Consider the following 21072-nt stretch of genomic DNA (forward strand, 5'->3'; position numbering starts at 1 on the left):
ATCTAATGATAATATCAAATAAAGCACTCATTTTTAACGTTAGTTTATTGTTATGAGGATTTTGTCTTCATTTTCTTCTTCTTCCAGGTAATTTGCTTCATTTTTTAGGTTTTCGGGTTGTAATTTTGGTTGAAAATAAATCTGCTTTGCTTGCTGTTTGCTGAAATGAAATGATTTTTGGGTGGAAAATTTATTCCCCCTGCTCGAAATACTGATAGTTGGCAATTATTCAAATCGATTTATTTCATCAATTTTTTTTTCTTGCATAAAGTTCTTTGACGGGTATTGTTTTGTTCTTTGTTCTTCTGATTGTCGCACTCATACCTATGTTTAGCATTGATTTAAATCTCGGTTCGTTACTGAGACATAAAGGTTTTGGAATTTACTGTGACCACATTTTACCATGTATTGATGTGAGATTAGACCGTGCTTATCTATTACTCCCTCCGTCTCGATCATTTGTTATCTATTGTATTTAGCACAAAGACCAAGGAAATGCAAGTGGATGTCTAATAAAGTAATATAATATTATTATTTCATCCACTTCCACACTACCTTTTACATATAAAACTTACCAAAAGTAGAAATAGATAACAATTCACTGATACACTCCAAAATGGAAATAGATAACAAATGACCGGGACGGAGGGAGTAGTAGACATCGGTCTATTACGAAAGTTATAGAGATACACATGCTATCCATATGGCGTTACACATATACAGTATGTACTCTATCTCGAAAATAATTATTTCAAACACGTCATTTTAGTTTAACTGTATAGCCTGCCATGTGTCATACAGATGCAAAAAAAAAAAGCTTCCACATCATTTAACATGCAACAGATTTTTTCTATAAATACAAACCAAAGCTTCAGAGATACATAAAAAGTACTTGCAGAAGATCATTTCCTATGGGTAAAACTTCTTCTCAAATCCTTTTAAATTAACCTTCAAAAGCATTCCTTCTTGTAACATACTTATGCTTTACTATTACGGTTTGGTTTATTTTTTTTGTTTATAGACTCACTTTAAATATTTGACATGTTTCAGATACATCAGAAATCGAGCGATGTCCGATGGAGGTAAATCTGAAGATTATACTAAACGATTTACTTAAACAACTCCATCTACCTGTAGCTGAATTTGGCATCTACGCTGCAACAGAAGACGAGTTAAAAGCCTACGTTCAAATACGTGGACTTAGTTCTCGTTCGGAAAGTGTTAAATTTATAGGGTCGCCTTCAGAACTTGTCGGTATGTCGCAACAAAGCTGCTCAAGAAAAGCTATTAAATTTCTTAAGGACTTATATGGGTTTGACGTCGTCGATTATAACTACTACAGCCTAAAGATACTTGAGCAAAACTATAACACACTAAAACAAGCGTACTACACAGCTACCAGGCATGAAATCGCTCCCGAACTTGAGCTTCTGTCCCTTTCGGACGACGACTGAATGTCAACCTTCTCCACACCAGTTCAAAACTAATAATATAATAATGTAAATAATTATAGGGATCCAATAAATGTATAATGTATCCCATGTGTGTTGTTTGTATATATGAATGTTTATAAATAAATAGAATGACTTTGTGTGTACATTTCAGATTCAACATTACTAACCATTATCTTAGTTTAAGTCACACAAGAATTCGCAAATATGGTAAAATTCGCAAAGAAAGTCGAGAAAAGTTGGATCGCGCGCGTGGAAAGACGCTATTGTTCCAACTAGTAATATTAAAAAGGAAAATAATAAAAAAAGACAAAGAGGCTTTTGAAGCTCCGAGGGGAAAAAAAATCCCCCTCCCCCCCCCTTTTCTCATCACTCATTAATAATAACACCTCGACTTATTTCTTTCTCTCTCTTCTTTTTCACTTTCTCTCTCTACACAAATTCGCCGGAAATCTCTCGGAATTCGCGCTATTCGCCGGCGACACCACCTGTACGGCATCGTTTCACTTTGCAGACGCGTTTCGAAACTCAACGGAGATCACGTAATTGTTCCATTTCCTGCTAATCGTAACCCTAATTTTCGAGTGCGGAAAATTGATTGAAGTGTTCAGCTTGTTTGTGGAGTGATTTTTGGTGCGTCTCGTAATTCGTAGCTTGTGAAATGGAAAATCGAAAGCAAAAGGAGAATACCGATGCTGCACAAACTAGAGTATGCTGCTTAATTTTTGGCTTTTTGATTATTACAGTGTTTTATTGGTGTGTACCCTATGGTTTTGTTTCGTCGAATTTTTGTGTTTCGAATTACTTCGAATACTGGAGTTTAGTGAGCGTGCGAGCTAGTTGAAGTATGATTTAGGTATTGTGTTATGGTAAGTGTTTAATTGGTTGCTGACTGATGAACCGTTGTAGTTAGTTTAGTAGCTAGTTTGCGTTTGTAGCGGATAGAAACTTTGTATAGTGATGTTTAGGAATATTTGTTACTGATTTTGGCGGATTTCAGCAGCATTTTTTATGATAATTGAGTTTTTGTAACGTGGTGCTTGCCATCCTATCTCGCTAGCCTGGCAAAGAGGTTCTTTGGATTTTAAGATGTGTTTGTGATTATTTTATTTATCAACGTTGCCATCAAATTTAGATAGTAGCAGGACGAAGAAACTTGATTAGTTGGAACGTGATGTAGCTTCATGTTTCAACTTTTAGATATGGGTTCCGTGTCAAGTACCGTTTAGAATATATTATGTTGTTGATATCGGAATCTAGGATCAATGCAAGATGGAGCTATTTGATGTGTAAGAAGATTTCCTCACCATAGTAAATGGTCCTACATTACTAGAACCCCCCTCTCCCAATTCTCCAAAAAGCAAAAACAAATTAATTAAAAAAAATCAAGAATAAATTATAAAGCGGGTGTTATACATTAAGAACTATTTTTTCATTTTATGGAAATTTCAAGTCGACCATCATGAGAAAGCTACTTGCCAATGTAACAGTTACATGGCTCCCCTGTATCTTTATATGTAAAAGTGCTATAGGATGCATCTTATAGATTTAATGAGGTTTAGGATTTTTAACATTTGAGGAAACATTTGCAAGGTAGAGCTGTGTGGGAAAGGTAAATTTCAAGTAGGGAGCCATAGAGAGGAAGAGTTAATACTGATTAGAGCAAAATTAAGATGACAAACTTAATGCTATAAAAACTTCTCATGGAACTATCGTATGTTACTATGACTCGGCTGTAAGTGTCGGACAAGTCGACAAGATACGGTATCAAGAGTGTCCAATGTGGTTATTTTCCCCAAAATTTTAAATTTTTTGTTCTAACATGAAGTGTCAAAGTGTTGTGCTGTGTCATGTGCTGCGTTAGATGTTTCAAGTATCAAACACGGGAATAACATACCAACTATCATTATAGAGCGCTTAGAAAATGAAATAGCGGAGAGAAGGTCAACATGATAGTGGAACAAGAAAGGCTCAACATGATAGTGAAGGAAAGTAAAGGAAAACATAACATAAAAATGTGGATTTTTTGAATTAGAGCTAATAAGATTAGATTGAAATAGGTTAAACTATGAGAAAGATTAAAAGACAAAAGACGCAAAACATCGGGAAATATAATTAAGAATTTCGTCCATCAAACGAACAAGGTTAATTAACAAAAGAAAAGTAAAAAGAAAAAAAAAAGGCAACATAGTAAAGCCACCGACTTGTATTCCTTGCTCCATTTCGTCTTTACCAACAAAATATTTACTTCAATCTCAAGTAAACCCATAGTACTTCTCCGTCATCCCATAGAATCTTATTACTTCCCAGTCTTCAAGCCTCCGAAATGGTGCATCCCTTGTCTTCACTCTTGAAATTTTAAATTTTAGTTTTGGCCTTTAGTTTGATAAGGCAAGCCTTGGACGCGCTTAATCCCTAGACTTAGTGACGCACTAACCAAAATGCCTTGGTCCGATTTAAGTGCGCTTCGAAAAAAAAGCAAAGCTTGGGACACCACAACAATGCAATTTCCATACATTGTCCTTGTAGTTTCTTTATTTGTCCTTGTAGTTTCTTGCTTTTACTCCTTTACATGTTAACCCTCCTTAAAATCTAAAAAACAATGATCTTTCTAATTTTATTTTTGAAATACAAATGTCTGCTAAAACAGTGTGCCTCATCATCACGGGCACTCATCACCTCGCACTCTTAAAACTAAAGTTTTGGTTCTTTTTTGTTGCTGAAGAGTTTTTTATGCTTTGAGAGAGGCTTTTATTGTCACACCCTGTGTAAATTTACTGTAGTTAATTCCTCTACAGGTTTATACTGTAGCATATTAGCATTGTTAGGAAGATGCGTTGTGAATATTTAACTTCAGAAGGCCAGTATCTTTGTCATTGTAATGCTTTTATTCACTTGAGAAGGGCATAATTTGCTCTACCTTAAGTTTTTGGGGATTTTGATTATTTATTCTTATTATTATGGTGGTAGTTTATCTCTGGTTTCTTTAATGTTTCAGTGAGAGCTAATAGTTAATATATTATCCGCAGCGTGTAAAAGTCTATCGTCAGGCTGAAGATGGTAAGTGGGAGGATCAGGGAACCGGTCATGTCTCTATTGATTACATGGAGGTTTGTCCTACTCTCACAACGTTATCTACTCTGGCATTCATGGATTTACTAAAATGTTATGCTATAAAAGGTTTATTAAAAAAATTCTTTAATACAGAGGTCAGAAGATTTTGGCTTGTTTGTTATTGATGAGGAGGATAATGAAACCTTACTGTCACATAGGATTTGTCCAGATGACATATATCAGAAACAAGAAGGTAATACATTGATATCAGAAGTAGATGTTCAACTTCTATTTGATTACGGGGAAGTTCAACTCTGATATATGTTTTTTTTTGTTCTTTGTCAGCAGATACAATTATTTCATGGAGAGATCCTGAATTTTCTTTTGAATTAGCACTTAGCTTTCAAGAACCGGCTGGGTGCTGTTACATTTGGTACTGCTTTTGTTCTTCGGTAATGTTAAGAGTTTTTGCCGTTCTAGGCCATAGCCTTTAAATCTTTATGTTTGGCAGGGATCACATCTGCAACGTTCAGAGGAATTTGCATTTTGGTAGCCTTAACCGTAAGTCTCTCTCTCTGAGTCCACTAAAAATTGCAAATAAGGGAATCGTAACAATTTTTAAAGGGATCCTAGCTGTCTACTTCTCCATTCCAAAACCCTAAAAACAAAACTCCCAAGGGAGCTTCCCCTAAATAATAGCTGGTCAACAATGGTATTCTTTTCTTTTCTAAGAAGCTCTTTAATTAGGGCCAAACAATGTTAATAACAAACCATTGTTGATTGTTTAAGTGAGTATCAACATGTGAATATGTGATACGCTTTGGGTGTAGCGAACTCAGCAACCCAAACCCGGGGACCAGTCCTATTCCTTTTGGCGCGCATTGCGTTTTTCAACAACTCCTAATCTAACTTGTGAGCTTCATACTTGTTGGTAGAGTTGATTGACTTGAAAATCCATCATTGTTGTTTTTTAATGTTTTAATTTTTGCTTTAAACTTCAGATGATACGTTTCACAGTGTGAACAGTGAGCTGCGTGAGCTACCTGCCGTGGAGCTATCAACACTTCCTTTGATATTGAAGGTCTAGCTAATTTTCTATGTTACTCTCCCCTACTTTTTACCTTTCTCCATTATTTTTAATTCTCTGCGTGTTTGCAGACCTTATTTTCTTGGCGTTGTTGAATGAGGTTTATAGCCATTGGGTAAAAGAATAAGTCATCAATCTTCCTCATTTGTCTTTTCACTTGAGTATGGGGCTTTGAGCACCAACTTTAGTTAAAACGTGCTTTTGGGAAGCGTAACTGCGTAAGCCCAAGGCACAGTGAGGCACTAGCCAATATGCCTCGGTGCGCCTTGTAGATAAGGCACAACTAGCAATATTCACTACTATGCAATTTCGGTATTAATTCCTTTTTTTTGTTTTATTAAGCCCTTAGCTTAGTCGCATTATCCCAAACTCTTACTCCTTTTAGTCCTTTATGTGTTAGCCCTCTCTAAAATCCAGAAAAGGTATTGTTGCTTACAAAATATTTTGAAGATTACAAATTTGTTTGCAAAAACAGTGCACCTTGTCTCTATGAAGCACACACCTTCGTCTTGGGCTTTGTGCCTCGTCAGCACAGACTCTTGTTATTGTGCCTCACACTTGTTGGGTAGATAGGAGTGGTTTTGAGGTTACTAGATGTCTGGGAAGCAAAGTTGATACTAAACATACATGGACCTTTGGTGTCGGTATGTGGCATGGATACCCATGTTGGCCTGTTTGGACTAGAGAGTGTTATTTCTCCTGTATGGTGCGTGATGTGACGTCAAATGAATAGTTTGTGTTATGTAGAACTCTAGGAATGGCGAGATTCACTCGCAAATACTTGAGTAAAGTCGCAAGCAGTGCGCGGGATGATCAGACTTCGGCCTTTTTGCCTCGTTGTAGAAGTTGTAATAGGTTATTTTTTTTGACCCTGGTTGTATCTTTGAGGGAAGGGACTTTATTATTTTATTCACTTTTGGATAGAATTGTATGGCCCTTATCTTTGGCATATTGAATGTGAGTAATCAGGTTAGCAAATAGCAGTTACTCTCTCCCTTCAAATCCAAACATCTCAATTCAAACTTTTTGGGAGAGGAATAATGAATTTATCGGGTGTTTGGATTTGAAGGGAGGAAGTATATTTGTAATATGGATATTTTGAGTTAACAATTCTTTTTCTGGGTTTGGTCTTATTGGCAGATAGTGGTAGAGAGTGGCATCACAGATCAAATGCGGGTAACTGAATTGATACTGCATGATGTAAGTTTTGGTTTTCCCTCATCGCCCATGTGTGTCCGTATACCGTATGCCCCTTTTGAGATTTTATTGTTTTCCCAAATTTTTTTTTTTTGACATTGACTGCTCTTAGGATCTTTTGTGTGTAGTAGTTCAATTTTAGTAGTGTTGGTGGGAAAAGTTATCATTTTATAACTGATCAGCACTTGAATACAGCATTTTCATTAGCCGTATAACTATTTTTTCTATGTATTTTTCTCTAATGTATGGTGATGATTTTGTGTGATACTTAGCTGAAGCTAGCTGGCTGCGGGGAAAATAGATTGAATGTTGTGTGAATGCTTTATATTTAGCTCCTCCTGTCAACACTGAGTTTTGTGTAGTAGAAACCTGAACTGCTTTAAACTTCTGACTTAAATAAGATCCTTACCCCTTTCATTTTGTTAAACATACGTGGGAAACACAATGACAAAATCCTTCACAGTATTTACAGCACTCATGGATTACCTCTGTCATTTAAGCTTTTTTATTTATTTAACTTGCACATATTTGAACAGCTTTGTCTGCCAGTCCATAACATTGTTCTGTCGCATGAATTCTTGATTGGTTATATGGATTTTTCTTTATTCCCATGAATTCACTGTTTTACGGTGAGAAATGATTGGCCATTGTTTAGTTGTTGATAATTTAGAGTCTCTTGTGCTTAACGTGTTTAAGTCTGTAGTACTAATTCAGAGTTACATATATTTTTGGTTACATGCTAATTCAGTGAAAAATTGAGTGGATTCATTTTGTGATTGTACCATTTCTAGCATAGAACCTGGTTAGATGTCAGTTGTGTTTAATTGGTGTTTTGCAATCAGCAAACTTTGTGGAATGTTGGTATCAGTTATAATTGAATCTATTTTTCCCCCCTGGAAGTATTAGAGTTGTGTACGTGGGATGGGATTAGACTATTAGAGTCATTGCTCATCACATTTTTGTATATTGTGCTGACTTTCAGGTGGGAAATGTTTGTGTATTTATTGCTATTTGTGGTAGTCGCCTTGTCCCTGGTTTCTAATGCTTATCACTTGTGGTTATCACAGCAAGAGTTTTTTAGGAAGCTAATGAACCTGTTTAGGATTTGTGAGGACCTGGAAAATCTTGACAACCTTCGTATGATCTATAAGATAGTGAAAGCGATTGGTGAGTCTATTGCTTCAAGGTTGCCTTTACTTCCGGCATTTTTTGTCACTTTTGTAATTTGTGTATCCTACCTGCAGTAATGCTCAATAATCCACAAATCTTTGAAAAGCTTTTCGGCGATGAAATTATCATGGATATAATTGGCTGTCTTGAATGTAAGATTCTTAATTATCCGTGGTTTTAGTTAATTTAGACCTAGTTTGGTTATTTTTGTGTCCAATATTTTAAGTAGACTGTAGTGGCTGACAAAGTTTGTGGATGTTTGCTCCTGTATATTTTGTCTTTAGATGATCCCGACGTACCTCATGTTCGGCACCGTGATTTTTTGACAGAACACGTGGTTTTTAAGGAGGTAAGCTTATGTTGATTTGGATTGAACCAGAGGCGAGCAAGAACTTAACATTCACATATTAGATTTGTAATATAGCTGGAGTAACTTCGTTGAGTATTACATTTTCTTTGTTTTCCTTGTTTGATTTAACCTTAGGCCATACCAATCAAAGATCCCATGGTTTTATCTAAGATACACCAGACATACAGAATTGGTTATTTAAAGGTCTGCACCTTAACTACCTTTTGTTCTGCTCTATTTTCCCTCTGATGAATCTTGAACTCTAAGTGTACTTACCTTGAATCTCTGTCAGGATGTGGTTTTGCCAAGAGTGTTGGATGATACAACTATTGCAAGTCTGACCTCTATAGTCCATGCCAACAATGGTGTTGTAAGTAATACACGATTATTTTCTGACACTATTTGTTCCCTTATTATTGGTGACTTACTTCAAAGGTTTTCTTGCAGGTAGTCTCGTTATTGAAGGAAGACAGTACCTTTGTCCAGGAGTTGTTCTCTAGACTGAAATCAGCCAGCACGTCAGAAGAGTCAAAGAAGAATTTGGTAATTCTTTGACATCAAATACTCATCATCTTGTGTACTGTAATAATGTACCGTACCATATTTGCCAGGAGACACTCACTGATTTATTAGTCTTTGGAGTTTGACCTAGGAGTCCTTTTGCATTGTTGAGTTTTATTCATTAAGTAAAGATGAGGACTCTATTTAAGTAATATGTGTTCCATTTATTAAAAAAAAACCTTCCAGTGTGTCAGATTTATTTTCCTTGTTTCACGGTATCTTGCAAGTTGGTTGTGCTGATGTCTGCTAATTTTATTGGGCATCATTACGAAACTAGTTGAGCATGTTTGTTTATCTTTTTTTTTTTCCCCATTTAGTCTGAGGTGGATATGCCTGAATGGAATTGCCCTTGACATTTTCATTGGTGTAGGTATATTTTCTGCATGAGTTTTGCACTCTAAGCAAGAGTCTCCAAATGGTTCAGCAGCTTCGGCTTTTCAGGTGTGCGACTCTCTAGGCTATGTAACTATTGTGGTCAACTTGTGTGTTCAATTTTCCTCTGAAAGGCTGAAGTCTCTTGGCATATGTAAATGCTGTACCAGTAATTCTGCTGAACACTTTACCTTTATAAGCGGATTAGTTGACTTTTGTCTTTCCTCTGCCACTTTGTAGGGATCTTGTAAATGAAGGTCTTTTTGACATTATCAGTGACATACTTAAGAGCAACGACAAACGGCTTGTGCTAACTGGGTAAGATAATACTCTTCTCGTTTTTCTTTGCCAAATCTGCAAGTCATGATTTCAAGTCTTTGCAGCATGGTTATTTCTTGAAGTTATGTTCCTGGATCAAACCGACTGAGTGACTATGACTCGTTGTAATGATGGAACATATCACATTGCCTTGCCATTCCATATTGTTGATAAGTCACTGAAGGAAAAATACTTCGTCTTATGATGTTCATCAAATTGTTGATAAGTCACTAACAAGACATCTTCTGATGGATGCAGAACAGATATCCTGATACTTTTCTTAAATCAGGATCCTAATCTTTTGCGGTCTTATGTTGTTCGTCCTGAAGGAACTCCGCTTCTTGGTCTCCTGGTATGCAGTTAGATATTGTAGGCAGTTTTTACATTTTGATTGCATGAGTATGCGTTGTTTGGAATCAAAGTTTCTTTTTCCTTTTTGAAGTTTGGATTGAGATAGTGGTTTAGTTACGTTGGCAATAATAAAAGTTTGTAAAAGCATTGAGGTACTATTAGCTTGAAGTATTACTCCATCAATTTCACCCAATTAGCTCTATTTGAGATTTTCCTCCTTAATTTCAACCCAAATGGGACTGAAAGATTGAAATGGAGGGAGTACTTAATGTTTGCAAAATAAGGGGTTAAGTGTCTATGTTATTTGGGTGTATAGGTTGGTTATTATACATACAAGGAAAATTTTTAGTATAAAATTCCTTGTTTAAACTTCTGTCTTGCAGTAGTAATGTAGTATAGTAACTTATGGATATTGGATAGAATAAAAAATTTGATTGCTGGAGGGCATCAAAGACAAACATTACCTTGTCTATAAGTCAACGATGTCTATAAGGCATAATGTTGCTGTTGAATTCTTTGATGTTTCGTATGTAATGTTGCCCCATCTTGATTTGGCTTCCCATCACACTTTGAACTTTCCAGCAATTTCACTCTAGAAACTCATGTACTGGTTGTTGAGATCCCCTGTTAGTACACAACAGATTGTTTTTGTTTGCTGTCAAATTTGCTTTATTGAATCATCGGCTGATGCAGTTTTAACTAATGGTTGAGCATTTCTAAATGTTTAACTAAGGCCTGAAATTACAAAATGCAAAGGTTTAAAGAAGAAGTTTGACAATGATTCCGGTAGAAAGGGCTTGACTTTTGTTTTTGCAGCAAGAACACTAATAAAAAGCATTGCTTTCTCAAGTTCTGGGCGGTGAACATAAATGTCTGATAAGAATTATAGGAAAAGGGAAGAAATGAAAACGGGTGGGGAGGAGTAGGGGTAAAGGAAGAAACGAGAAAGGACAGAGTAAACAAAAAGCCCCAGGGAAATGTGCAAGCACAAACTCAAGTGCAAGTGTGCAACTGTAAATTCTCTCATATGCCATTGCTACAATATTTAATTTGGGGGCTCACATGGATACCTTTTTTTTTGATAAATGCATTTTTTTCTTTTCTTCAACCTTTTTCTAATCCTGTTTCTGCGCCATGATGACTTAATATTAAAATTTTAATGTGTGGGTTCAATTTTTATGGCTCTTATGCTTATCAAATTATCACTTATTAAGAGTAGTTAAGAATAAGCCATTGGGGAGTTGCTAAACCAGAGATACATGAGAAGAAACACAAGCTTATCATTTCGCGTGACTAATTTTGCTGCTGTGCAGCTCATTTATTTGGAGCTGATACATATTTTCTTATATGTGCTTGGTTGTTCACTTGTTCCCTTGCAAATTTGCAAGTACTACTGTATCTACTGTGATGACTGTAGTCTTACTATTGTGAGAAAAGAGATTATTTGAATAATGATAATTTGGTCTATTTGTTCAGGTACACGGTATGCTTACCGATTTTGGGGATGACATGCATTGCCAGTTCCTTGAGATTCTTCGAACATTGTTAGATTCATATACTTTGTCAGGGTCACAGGTATGCATGGCATTTGTGTTTTTTTTTTTTTTTTTTTTTTTTCCCGAAGATCTGCTGCTTTTGAATTGGTATTATTGATAGGGTTGTGATAAATTCACGGGGACATATTACTGAGCCACTGGATTTGTTGGGCTTCAGACTATTTTACCCCTTGGTTTTCAAGGACTGACAACACTTCCTTTCTGTCCATTCAACCGGAATAAAAAAAAAAAAAAATACCTTTCTCCCTCCACCATTTTACTCCATCAAACAACACAATTCTTCCCTTCAATCAAGCACACAATCGACCTCGTTTCGATATCTCAGTTGGAAATTGTCAGTTTCTTTTCCCAACAACACAACTTAACATGCAAGAAAGTGAGAAATCAATGCCTTGAATGATTGCCTTGATATGATTGATCAAACACTGTATGAATTAGACCAAGCCTTGCTTGATGTTCGAGTTTCAACTCGTTTCTTGCCTCGTAAATTTGGCAATCTCAAGAGCTGCTATGACTAATGAGAATACTTGCATTGATGGGTTCTCTGATTTGGATCGATTCGAACCCGGATTTAATCCCGAAAAGGGTTTCAAAATCTACCTTGAGATTAGATTAAAACCCATCATTCATATGATCAGTAATTCCTTCGTATTTAGTTTTACAAAAGCTCTTTCTTGATTTGTTGCAGTTCTTTCGAAACCGAAACTTGTGTTGGGGATTTTATTTTGATAAACATGAGTGATCTAGTCTTGATTTTTTAATATATTTTTTAATCCAGATGAATGGAAGAAAGGAAGTGTTTTGTCGGTTGTTGAAAATTAAGGGGTAAAATAGTCAAAGGCCAACAAATCCAGTGGCTCAGTAATATGTGCCCTTGAATTCAACACAACCCTATTGATATTGACAACTGGAGAGCCTTCTGGAATTTTTTTAATCTTCTTCGTTTACGTTTGAACTTTAAACTATAGTTTACGGTTGGTGCTGGATGATCTGATTGTCCTCATTGCTTTTCTTGTTGAGAGTTTTGCTGTTCATGGTTTCTTCTGTTTCTTTCTCTTCCGCTCATTACCACTTGAGTTTTAAAATCTGTATTTAGGATTGTTGTGGAGCTTTCTAAATGTTAGTGATTTTTTTCCTAAAGCAACTGATACACATAAGTTCATTGCCTAGCAATTTACACCTGGATTTGGCTATTTGGTTGAGATGTTGAGTTCATGATTTCAGGTGTGAGATAGTGATTGCCGATTAATTTTTAAAAATGTTACTTTTGTTTGACCGAGTTTTACGAAAAAATGCAAGTCCCTGAAAGTTTCTTGTAAGACATGATTTCTTTCTTGTGGTTCAGTTTCGTCTATATCTTAATTTCTCGTTTATTAAATATCATGTGTTTTGTTGTATTTTGTGACAGAGAGATGGTATCATTGATGTTTTCTATGAGAAGCATTTGGCGCAGTTGATTGATGTCATAATGTCATCTTGCTCAGAAGGAGCCAAAACTGTGGCTACTTGTGCTGGGGAAAATATTAATAAGGGAAACACAAAGCCGGAGATTCTATTGAATATCTGTGAATTATTGTGCTTTTGCGTAGTACACCACCCATATCGAATAAAGTAAGTTATGCTTTACTTGTTCTTCTATTCTTCACCTTGTGACAGCTTTTGCTGATGTGACATATATCTAATGGAGTAATGGTCCATTTTTGTGCTACAGGTGCAACTTTTTGCTAAACAATTTGATGGACAAAGTTTTATTTTTAACTCGAAGGAGAGAAAAGTACCTAGTAGTTGCTGCTGTTAAATTCATTCGCACTGTTATTTCTCGAAATGTAAGTTATTTTTATCTTGTATAAGATGTATATAGAATGTTGGGTTTAAATTTTTTGAATTTGTTCCTCTTTAGTTGTGTAGCCAGTATTTTTTGTTGAGGGCATGGGCACGGATGTTATTGATGGGAAGTTCTTTGCGCTTTGGAAGACAACATTCAATCTATATGTGGGGATTTTTATTTGGACAGGTTTGAGTTTCAGGATATCGGCTGGCTGGGTGACAACTGAATATTGTCGGTTGTACTTCATACGTAGATTTTCTACTATACGTGAGAAGCATACTAGCGTAGGGCTGAGCAAAAATCCGATTATCCAAACCGATCCGATATCCGATCCGAAAGTTAAGTTTGGTTTGGATATCTGATCCGAAATCTTTGATTTTGGTTTGGATATGGATATTAGAATTAAAACATTTGGATATCCGATCCGATCCGAAACTAGTTTTCTAGTATAATTTTGAGAAAATTTTATTTTATTTGATACAACAACTTAATTAATGTTTAAAATATTAGAGAAATATGTAAGTGCTACTTAAATTTTATGTCGAGAACATTGGAGTAAGAATACTAAAGAAAATCATCATGTAAGACTATGAATATAATCGTGTTTCAAACTTAATTTTAAAGTAAATTCAAAAGTATGGATATCCGCATCCGATCCGATTATTTTGGATACCTAAACATTAGATATCCGAAACATTTGGTTTGGATATTGGATATCTAACTTCAGGATTTCTAATATGGATATCCGATCCGAACTAACACATTGGATCGGATACCCGAACCGTACTCTGCCCTATACTAGCGTATTGGTCTAAGTTGTAATTGTCAATGATTGTGGTGGTGGACCGGAAAGGCACGCCCTTTTACTTCTAGTCAAGCTAGTATGACCCCAAAGTACTCTAGTTAATGCGGACTGATCAGGTGTCCGTGAGCTTTTATATAAGGAATTAGGTTTTGTGCGTCCCAAGTTAGTGGATGGTATTCTTTATGTAGGCATCATATTCATTGACATTACCAAGGGTCCGCCATGTAGGTTGCGGTAGAGGCTTATACAGTTGCCTCTTTGCTGAAATTGGGACTTGTTTTTTTCGTGAATGAAGTTGATGAGATCAAATTCTGAATGGTCCTATATTTTTACACAGTTTGTCTTTTCTATTGAACTTGACTGGCTGCATTTGTGAGTTTACGTTGACTTGTGATGAAGTTTTAAGGTGTATGTTTGTTTTGTACAATAATTAGTTGTCAATTTGTCCTGCATTTTCTGATTATCAGCTGGTGGCTTCAATATCCATTTCATCCTCCAGGGTTAAATTCTATGCTGTTTTGCAGGATGAAAATCTTGGCAACTATATTGTAAAAAGGAATCTCCTCAAGCCCATTGTGGATGCATTTGTGGCAAATGGTGATCGATATAACTTACTCAACTCGGCTGTTCTTGAGCTCTTTGAGTACATCCGGGTGGTGCATATCGCTTCCTATTTTTTCATTTTGGATGATTTATTTCCTTGATGATATTTTACATGGAAGTTTAGTCAGTCTTACACTGTGGATCTTTGTGCAGGAACATCCAAGGCCATATCTCAAGTATCTAGTTGAGTCTTTTTGGAGTCAGCTTAGCAAATTCGACAACTTGCCTTCTGTTCACTCTCTAAAAGTCAAATATGAGCAGGTATGTTTGTTCAGAAAGAATACGTCGTTGAATTATCTTATGGAGTACTTGCATCTAATGTAAAAATTCACAGTCCCTGGAGAGTATTGGAACAAAACCTGCTGTTGATGTGGAGCCTAGAAAACGGGTAGAAGAGCGTGCTTTGGAGAAAGAAGAGGAAGACTACTTCAATGAGGACAGGTGTTTCTTATGTCCGTGTCCTACATAGTGAAAAACTGAAAATTGTACTTTGACCTTGAACCTAACTTTGTTGTTTGTGTACTCAGTGATGAGGAAGATACTGCATCAGCTTCTGTTTCGGCATCAGCTTCTGTTTCCAGTGTGCAAAAGGCCCAGACACACACTGTTACATCAAATGGTTCTTCGCCTAGTGGGCCAGCCTTAAGGTAGGATTACTGTCATAGTATTAAATATTGATATTGATCGTGACACTACACGGCGACTAAGTTATCAAGGTTTTGAAGGCTATGGTCAGTTGACCATATTTTGAGGCGGTACCTACTGCCGTTATAGGCTTATAGGCTATAGCACAATATTTGAGATGGGGAAATATTGATTTCTAAATATAAAAGTAAACCAAAATTTAATACCATGATTATTTTGATGAATCGTGCCATATTCTGTAATTTAATCGTGTTTGTCATAAATATAGTTGGTTTAAATCGTTTTCAGCTCCAAACCTAGTGGGCTGGTGGATTACGACGATGATGAAGATGACGAAGATTACAAACCCCCTCCTAGGAGACTGACCGAGCCCTCAGATGAGGATGAAGGTACTCTAGAGTCATTAAGTAAGAAGCGAAAGCTGGCTTCTAAGGAAGAGCTTGGGTTAGTGAAGAAACAACGGTCTGATAAAGGTTGTAAATCAAAAGAGAGCGTGTTTGCTGCATTGTGCTCAACTCTTAGCCAGGCAGTTCTTCCTAGCAAGAAAGTAGCTAGCGTGGTCGCAAAAACTCTAGACAAAAATAGTCATCACGAGAAGGGAGCCGAACATTCTAAAAGTAGTGACCACGAAAATAGTGGTTTAGTTGAGGAAGAGAAGGTTGCAACTCAAAATTGCTCAAACACTGACGCAAAGCTTCAAGATAATGGACAGTTGGAAGAGGAAGACCATAACCGTCCACTTACTACGACAAATTCTTCACCCGAGATGGCGGTAAATGGATCTTGATTTCTTATTAAGACTTTGAAGTCAGGTTAAGATAATTGTTTTTTTCATGATTACCTGATCATCACAGAAGAATTATACGACTAGCAGAGCGAAAATGTGTTGAATCAGACCAGAAGATCAAGATGATGTAGCGTAGCTCATATATTTGGCTTATTTAAGGAGGGGTGGTTTGTATAGAGCTATTAAGAGACCATGAAACCCCCGACAGAAAGTGTATCATCCTTAGAACTCGGGTTATCTGATTCGGAAAAAGGGAAACAAAAAACTCGGGTTATAGCATTTTCATTTTATCCCATGTAAGGTGGGTTCTATAAAACTCAGTTTAGTTATAGTATTTTTGCTCTCAGAGCTCATAGACGAAGTGGTGAGGGCGACCCTTGCCTTTGTTCATGCGATTCCAATGGTCTGATAGAATATGGGCACCAATACTTGGCCCATTGCATAGTTATCTTTAATGTTTCTTAGACAATTTTGTGATGGTGACTGTAATATATATGGTGGTGTTAGCGAGGACTTGCTTCTCCGGATATTAATTTCAATAGACGAGATTTGTACATTATTTCTATTTGATCAATGGCACCATTGTTAATGCAAATTACGAATTTGTATGTTTTTCTAGGTATCAAGGCTCCGTAATAGTGGTTTTTACCTTTTGTTACTAGTTCTTGGAACAATTAAAATGATTTTTTTGTCGCTTCTTGTTTACTAGTTCCAGTACGGACTGGACAGCGTGACACTACATCTCCGGCTTTATAAATGTTCTGATGGTTACTGCGACTTCATTTTAAGCTGATACGACTTTTAGATGATGCAATGGTCGAAATTTGAGATTGTTTTCACCTATTCCAATATTCTGAATGGAGACTAATAGTTAGTATACTGTTAGTTTAAAAAGCAAGTCTACTTTGTGACTTAAAAGACCGTCTCTCTCTTAAGAATGTGTAGTTTAGATGCTCTGTTTTTTTAATGTTTTTCATCAAATATTTATTTAGCTTCAAGAAACATGGAAAATATTACTGCCAAAAGATGCAACTGTAAAAAAAAAGTTCCATCTGTTATTTCAACATTTTACTGTTGGTTTTAGTTAAAATCGTTTTAAATAAATTTAAGATAAGATAGTTGATAATCTCTTTTATTTTTACCTTTATTTTAATTGATTTGACTGAGAACCGTTTTAACTTTAAAAACGGTTAAATAAGAATAGTGGACATTTAAAGATGCGGTGAAGAAGAGGTGACCTATGAATGCTATAAGAATGCCACGACGTAGCGAAAACAATACGTGTCTTAATTACCCCAACTCTTGCATGCACAAAACCATACACCACTACTTAACTTAGTGTTTATCTTGTTCTTTTGTTTGTTAAGGTTTCGCGAAATTCTGACTGTTTTAGACAGTTTTCTTTCGAAGAAGAAAAGAAAGATGAGTAGCAACACTAGGAAAGTAAGTGTTGATTTAGAGACAAGGCCTTTGATGATGGATGAAATGAAGAGCTTTGATAAAGGAGGATTATTTGATCTTGGTCATCCTCTTCTTAATCGTATTGCTCATAGTTTTATCAAAGCTGCTGGGGTATGTATGCATGCATCTTTCTCTCTTTTCTCTTTTCCTTAACATTTCAACATCATCGCGTAATCCGTGACTCCAGTACCTTAATGGCTCCTCTAAATTACAACTCAAAAGAGGTTGCTTTTTAATGATCCAAGATGAAAATTGGGTCCAGAACTATATCGATGCATGGACTCTTATTTCACAAAGATGACTAAAAAGAAGCTTAATATATACTCCCTTTTAATGATCCAAGAAGAATAAAATAAGAGTAAAAAGTTGGGTGGGGTTTGGTAGTAGGAGAGAGGGATGAATAATTATGAGTTAAATAAGAAATGCCAAAATATTAAGGAAAATAATGGTAAAAGAGTTGGGTGGGGTTCTTAGGAGAGAGAAATGAATAAAATAACAAAGATGAATAATCCGTTTTAGGAAATAGGGAAGAATATATAGAATATGAGGGAGTATTTTTTTGGTTATATTGGCTTTGATTTATACCGGAACTGAGCTTAATTAATGTACTGTGCATCATGTAAATATTCTTCCATTTCATTTATTTTGTTTCACTTGATTAAAGATTTAAAGGTTACCTCTTCATCTAAAGAACTTGCATGAAAGAGATATTGCTATCATTTTCACCATTGTATTAATCACAAATATGATCTTTACTTGTGTTGTAATGTATGCATGTAAGGCGCTTTTACAAAAGTATCATTCTAATTTCGTCGTTTATTTTACCTATAAACACGCTTCTATGTACACTTATAAGATGTAAATTGGTGAGCAACTATCATTTTTTCTTCTTTTTTCTAGTAGATTTATTTGGTTAATGTTTTCAGTAAGTGGATTATACATCAGATGATAAAGTTTTTGAGTTCTAATCTAAAATTTTTGAGTTTTATTTTAAAGTTTTTGAGTTTATTTACTTAAATTTTAATCTCAAAAAGTTACATTATAACAAAATTACATATAAGCTCTAAAAAATTTGATTTTTGACATCACAAAACTAAAATATAATTTATAAACTCTATAGTACTCGAAAAAAATACACAAAAACTCAAAAAATCATGATGTAATACATCCAATGTACAATCCTTTTTCTCTAATGTTTTTATTATGTAGAAGTGTGAAACCTTTTTGTATGAGATTAAGTAGGTGTACGAATATATAAGTTATGAATTTAATTTGGGTCATTACTCTATAAAGAAGGAAATATGATGTATGTTTACATTGATAAGAAAAATATGTGCCTTCAACATTGTTATCTTATTTAAGTTAACTTTGCATGCATAGATCGGAGCGGTCCAGGCTGTATCTCGTGAAGCTTATTTCACCGTTGTTGAAGGTATATACATTACTGTACTCTTGCATTAATGGAAGATAAATAGCAAAATGTTTGATTTTTTCCTAACTTGCCATGTTACTGGCTCCCAAACTTTGAATCTTGGCTCTACCACTAATTGCCGATTTTTGATGGTGGAACTTGAACTATTGCTACCCGTAGCTAGAGTGAGATTAGGCTATGTATAGTTGGAGCACATAAATGTAACTTTGACCGTCTATAGTTTTCCATGTGCTTCAAAGTTGCATTATAAGTATTTGTTAATGTGGTTTGACATATATTGCATTATATTGATAATGTTTTTGTCATTATTGGGACGCCATAGGTGCAGGACTTGATTCAGGAAGTACAGATGCTAGTGGTGCTAAGCGCCGAAGTGGTTTTCCTGATTTTGGAGGTATCCTCTATCCTCTACTCCTTAATGGTTATGGTAGTTGATTTGAGAGAAAAAACCGATGCATTTTATTTTCTGGTCGACTGTAAGCGTAAGGTATACATTTTATGGTAATATTTTTCATGATTGATGTTGTTTGATCGTTTAAGGTTGAATCGTCATAGGAAAATTTCACACAAATAAAGAACATTGTCTGTATGTTCATTGTTCATCGATTCTTGCAGCTTCAAAGTTTAGTCCTAAATGTTTGGCTGCAAGCTTCTTGCTTAAGCCAGTTTGATGTAATTATATGACAGCCAGTATATGTAGTTAAATGACACTAATGAAATATTCTCATTAGTATTTTACTTTATGTTTGAGAACAGTGGAAGGTAAATTATCGCGTCACGCTGATCTTTTTTCTCGTTCTCTTGCTTGATCTAGCAACATTGAGCCTTTTGTATAATGTTTGCTGTTTGTCTTTCGTGCAGGGGAAACAGGTGGGAAGTCAGTTGAAGCCTTGGTATGTTCCTAACAGTTACTCCGTATATCTCATTTGTATCGCTTACATTGTCATGCTTTGATTCTGATCTACAATGACCGTGTTTTTTTTCATCATGTTCAATGAAAACTAATCTAGCGAAATGTTGCTTCGATAAATAAAGTGAGAAATTTGGTAGTGTACTTTTACATTTCATTGGAAAGTAGTACATACCACTATACGAGACTGTTTAGTGAGCGTAACACAAAACAGACAGTGATTGAATCTTGTTTTTTTACTTGTCCAGGTTAAAAACACAGGCAAAGAATCATTTCAGTGGGGTAAGAAGTTCTTATCTTTAGAAGCTATTTGATTCTGATTGGTGTCAGGGGTCCTAATTATGCTTCCAAGTTACTCTTACACGATCGCCACGTAGACGAGACTATGACTCCTTTGAGGCAATGGGAGTAATGTCGTTACTGGCATTGTCGCGTGTGGTCAATTTCTGAATGTCAAATTCACCATAGATTGTTTATATATGGGAATGACCACTAACACCAGCTTGATGATGCTACAGGGTTGGCTGCCGGAGTGTACTCCGGTCTGACCTATGGCCTTAAGGAGGCTCGTGGTCATCATGATTGGGTAATTGCCTCTTTTCTGCTCCTATTTGTGGATTACCCATTTTCAATTTAGCTGCGTTACGACAAATAAAAACTGTATTCTACCGGTCTCACTAGTAGACGCCTAGATGGCCTCATTGAAGAATTTAACCAAACTTCCATCTATTTCTACATGCAGAAGAACAGTGCTGTGGCAGGAGCACTGACCGGCATGGCAGTTGCGCTTACATCAGACGCCACTACCCATGAACAAGTTGTGCAATCAGCTATCACAGGGGCTGCTATTGCTGCCGCTGCTAATATGCTTTCCAACGTTTTCTAGCTCTTTGAATATGTTGTTTTCCTGTTAGTTACTCGAGATGTTATAGCATCAGCATCTTGTACGGACGTGTTTAGCCTTGTTTTCTGGGTTGGTCACGGTTTCATTATAGTATGTCATTTCAGTTGTGGATGTTGTCCCAAACGTAATTTGCACTCGACGAAGGTCGAAGTTACATAAATAATACTCCGAGCAGGCTTGCTTGTTCCGGAAGGGAAAAAAAGGTGACCCAACATAATGCATTTTCAGTGT

General features: G+C 35.9%; 2 protein-coding genes across 5 annotated transcripts; both read left to right on the top strand.

The window, feature by feature from the left end:
* Positions 1-1759: 1759 nt before the first annotated feature.
* On the top strand, positions 1760-16729 carry LOC141638637 (uncharacterized). 4 transcript variants are annotated; one of them, XM_074447982.1, is made up of 24 exons: positions 1760-2160; positions 4481-4561; positions 4659-4758; positions 4854-4938; positions 5017-5066; positions 5507-5586; positions 6733-6792; positions 7857-7956; positions 8034-8111; positions 8244-8308; positions 8444-8512; positions 8601-8678; positions 8756-8851; positions 9240-9310; positions 9482-9559; positions 9818-9911; positions 11387-11485; positions 12875-13077; positions 13178-13292; positions 14624-14752; positions 14856-14963; positions 15037-15143; positions 15230-15349; positions 15636-16729. In XM_074447982.1, the coding sequence occupies exons 1-24, from the start codon at positions 2113-2115 to the stop codon at positions 16132-16134; spliced, it is 2613 nt and encodes an 870-aa protein (XP_074304083.1). In that variant the 5' UTR covers positions 1760-2112; the 3' UTR covers positions 16135-16729. The 4 variants fall into 4 exon arrangements, with proteins under 4 accessions (XP_074304083.1, XP_074304081.1, XP_074304080.1 ...); XM_074447980.1 differs by having other exon boundaries at positions 1768-2160; positions 14624-14755; XM_074447979.1 differs by having other exon boundaries at positions 1783-2160; positions 4851-4938; positions 14624-14755.
* An 818-nt stretch (positions 16730-17547) lies between these two features.
* On the top strand, positions 17548-21008 carry LOC141638630 (outer envelope pore protein 16-2, chloroplastic). Its single transcript, XM_074447972.1, has 7 exons — positions 17548-17706; positions 18976-19027; positions 19350-19421; positions 19889-19920; positions 20186-20219; positions 20456-20523; positions 20680-21008. Exons 1-7 carry the CDS (start codon positions 17557-17559, stop codon positions 20821-20823), a joined length of 552 nt encoding a protein of 183 aa, XP_074304073.1. The 5' UTR covers positions 17548-17556; the 3' UTR covers positions 20824-21008.
* The last annotated feature ends 64 nt before the right edge of the window (positions 21009-21072 follow it).

The sequence above is a fragment of the Silene latifolia genome, unplaced genomic scaffold (assembly GCF_048544455.1).
Source record: "Silene latifolia isolate original U9 population unplaced genomic scaffold, ASM4854445v1 scaffold_200, whole genome shotgun sequence".
Lineage (NCBI taxonomy): Eukaryota > Viridiplantae > Streptophyta > Magnoliopsida > Caryophyllales > Caryophyllaceae > Silene > Silene latifolia.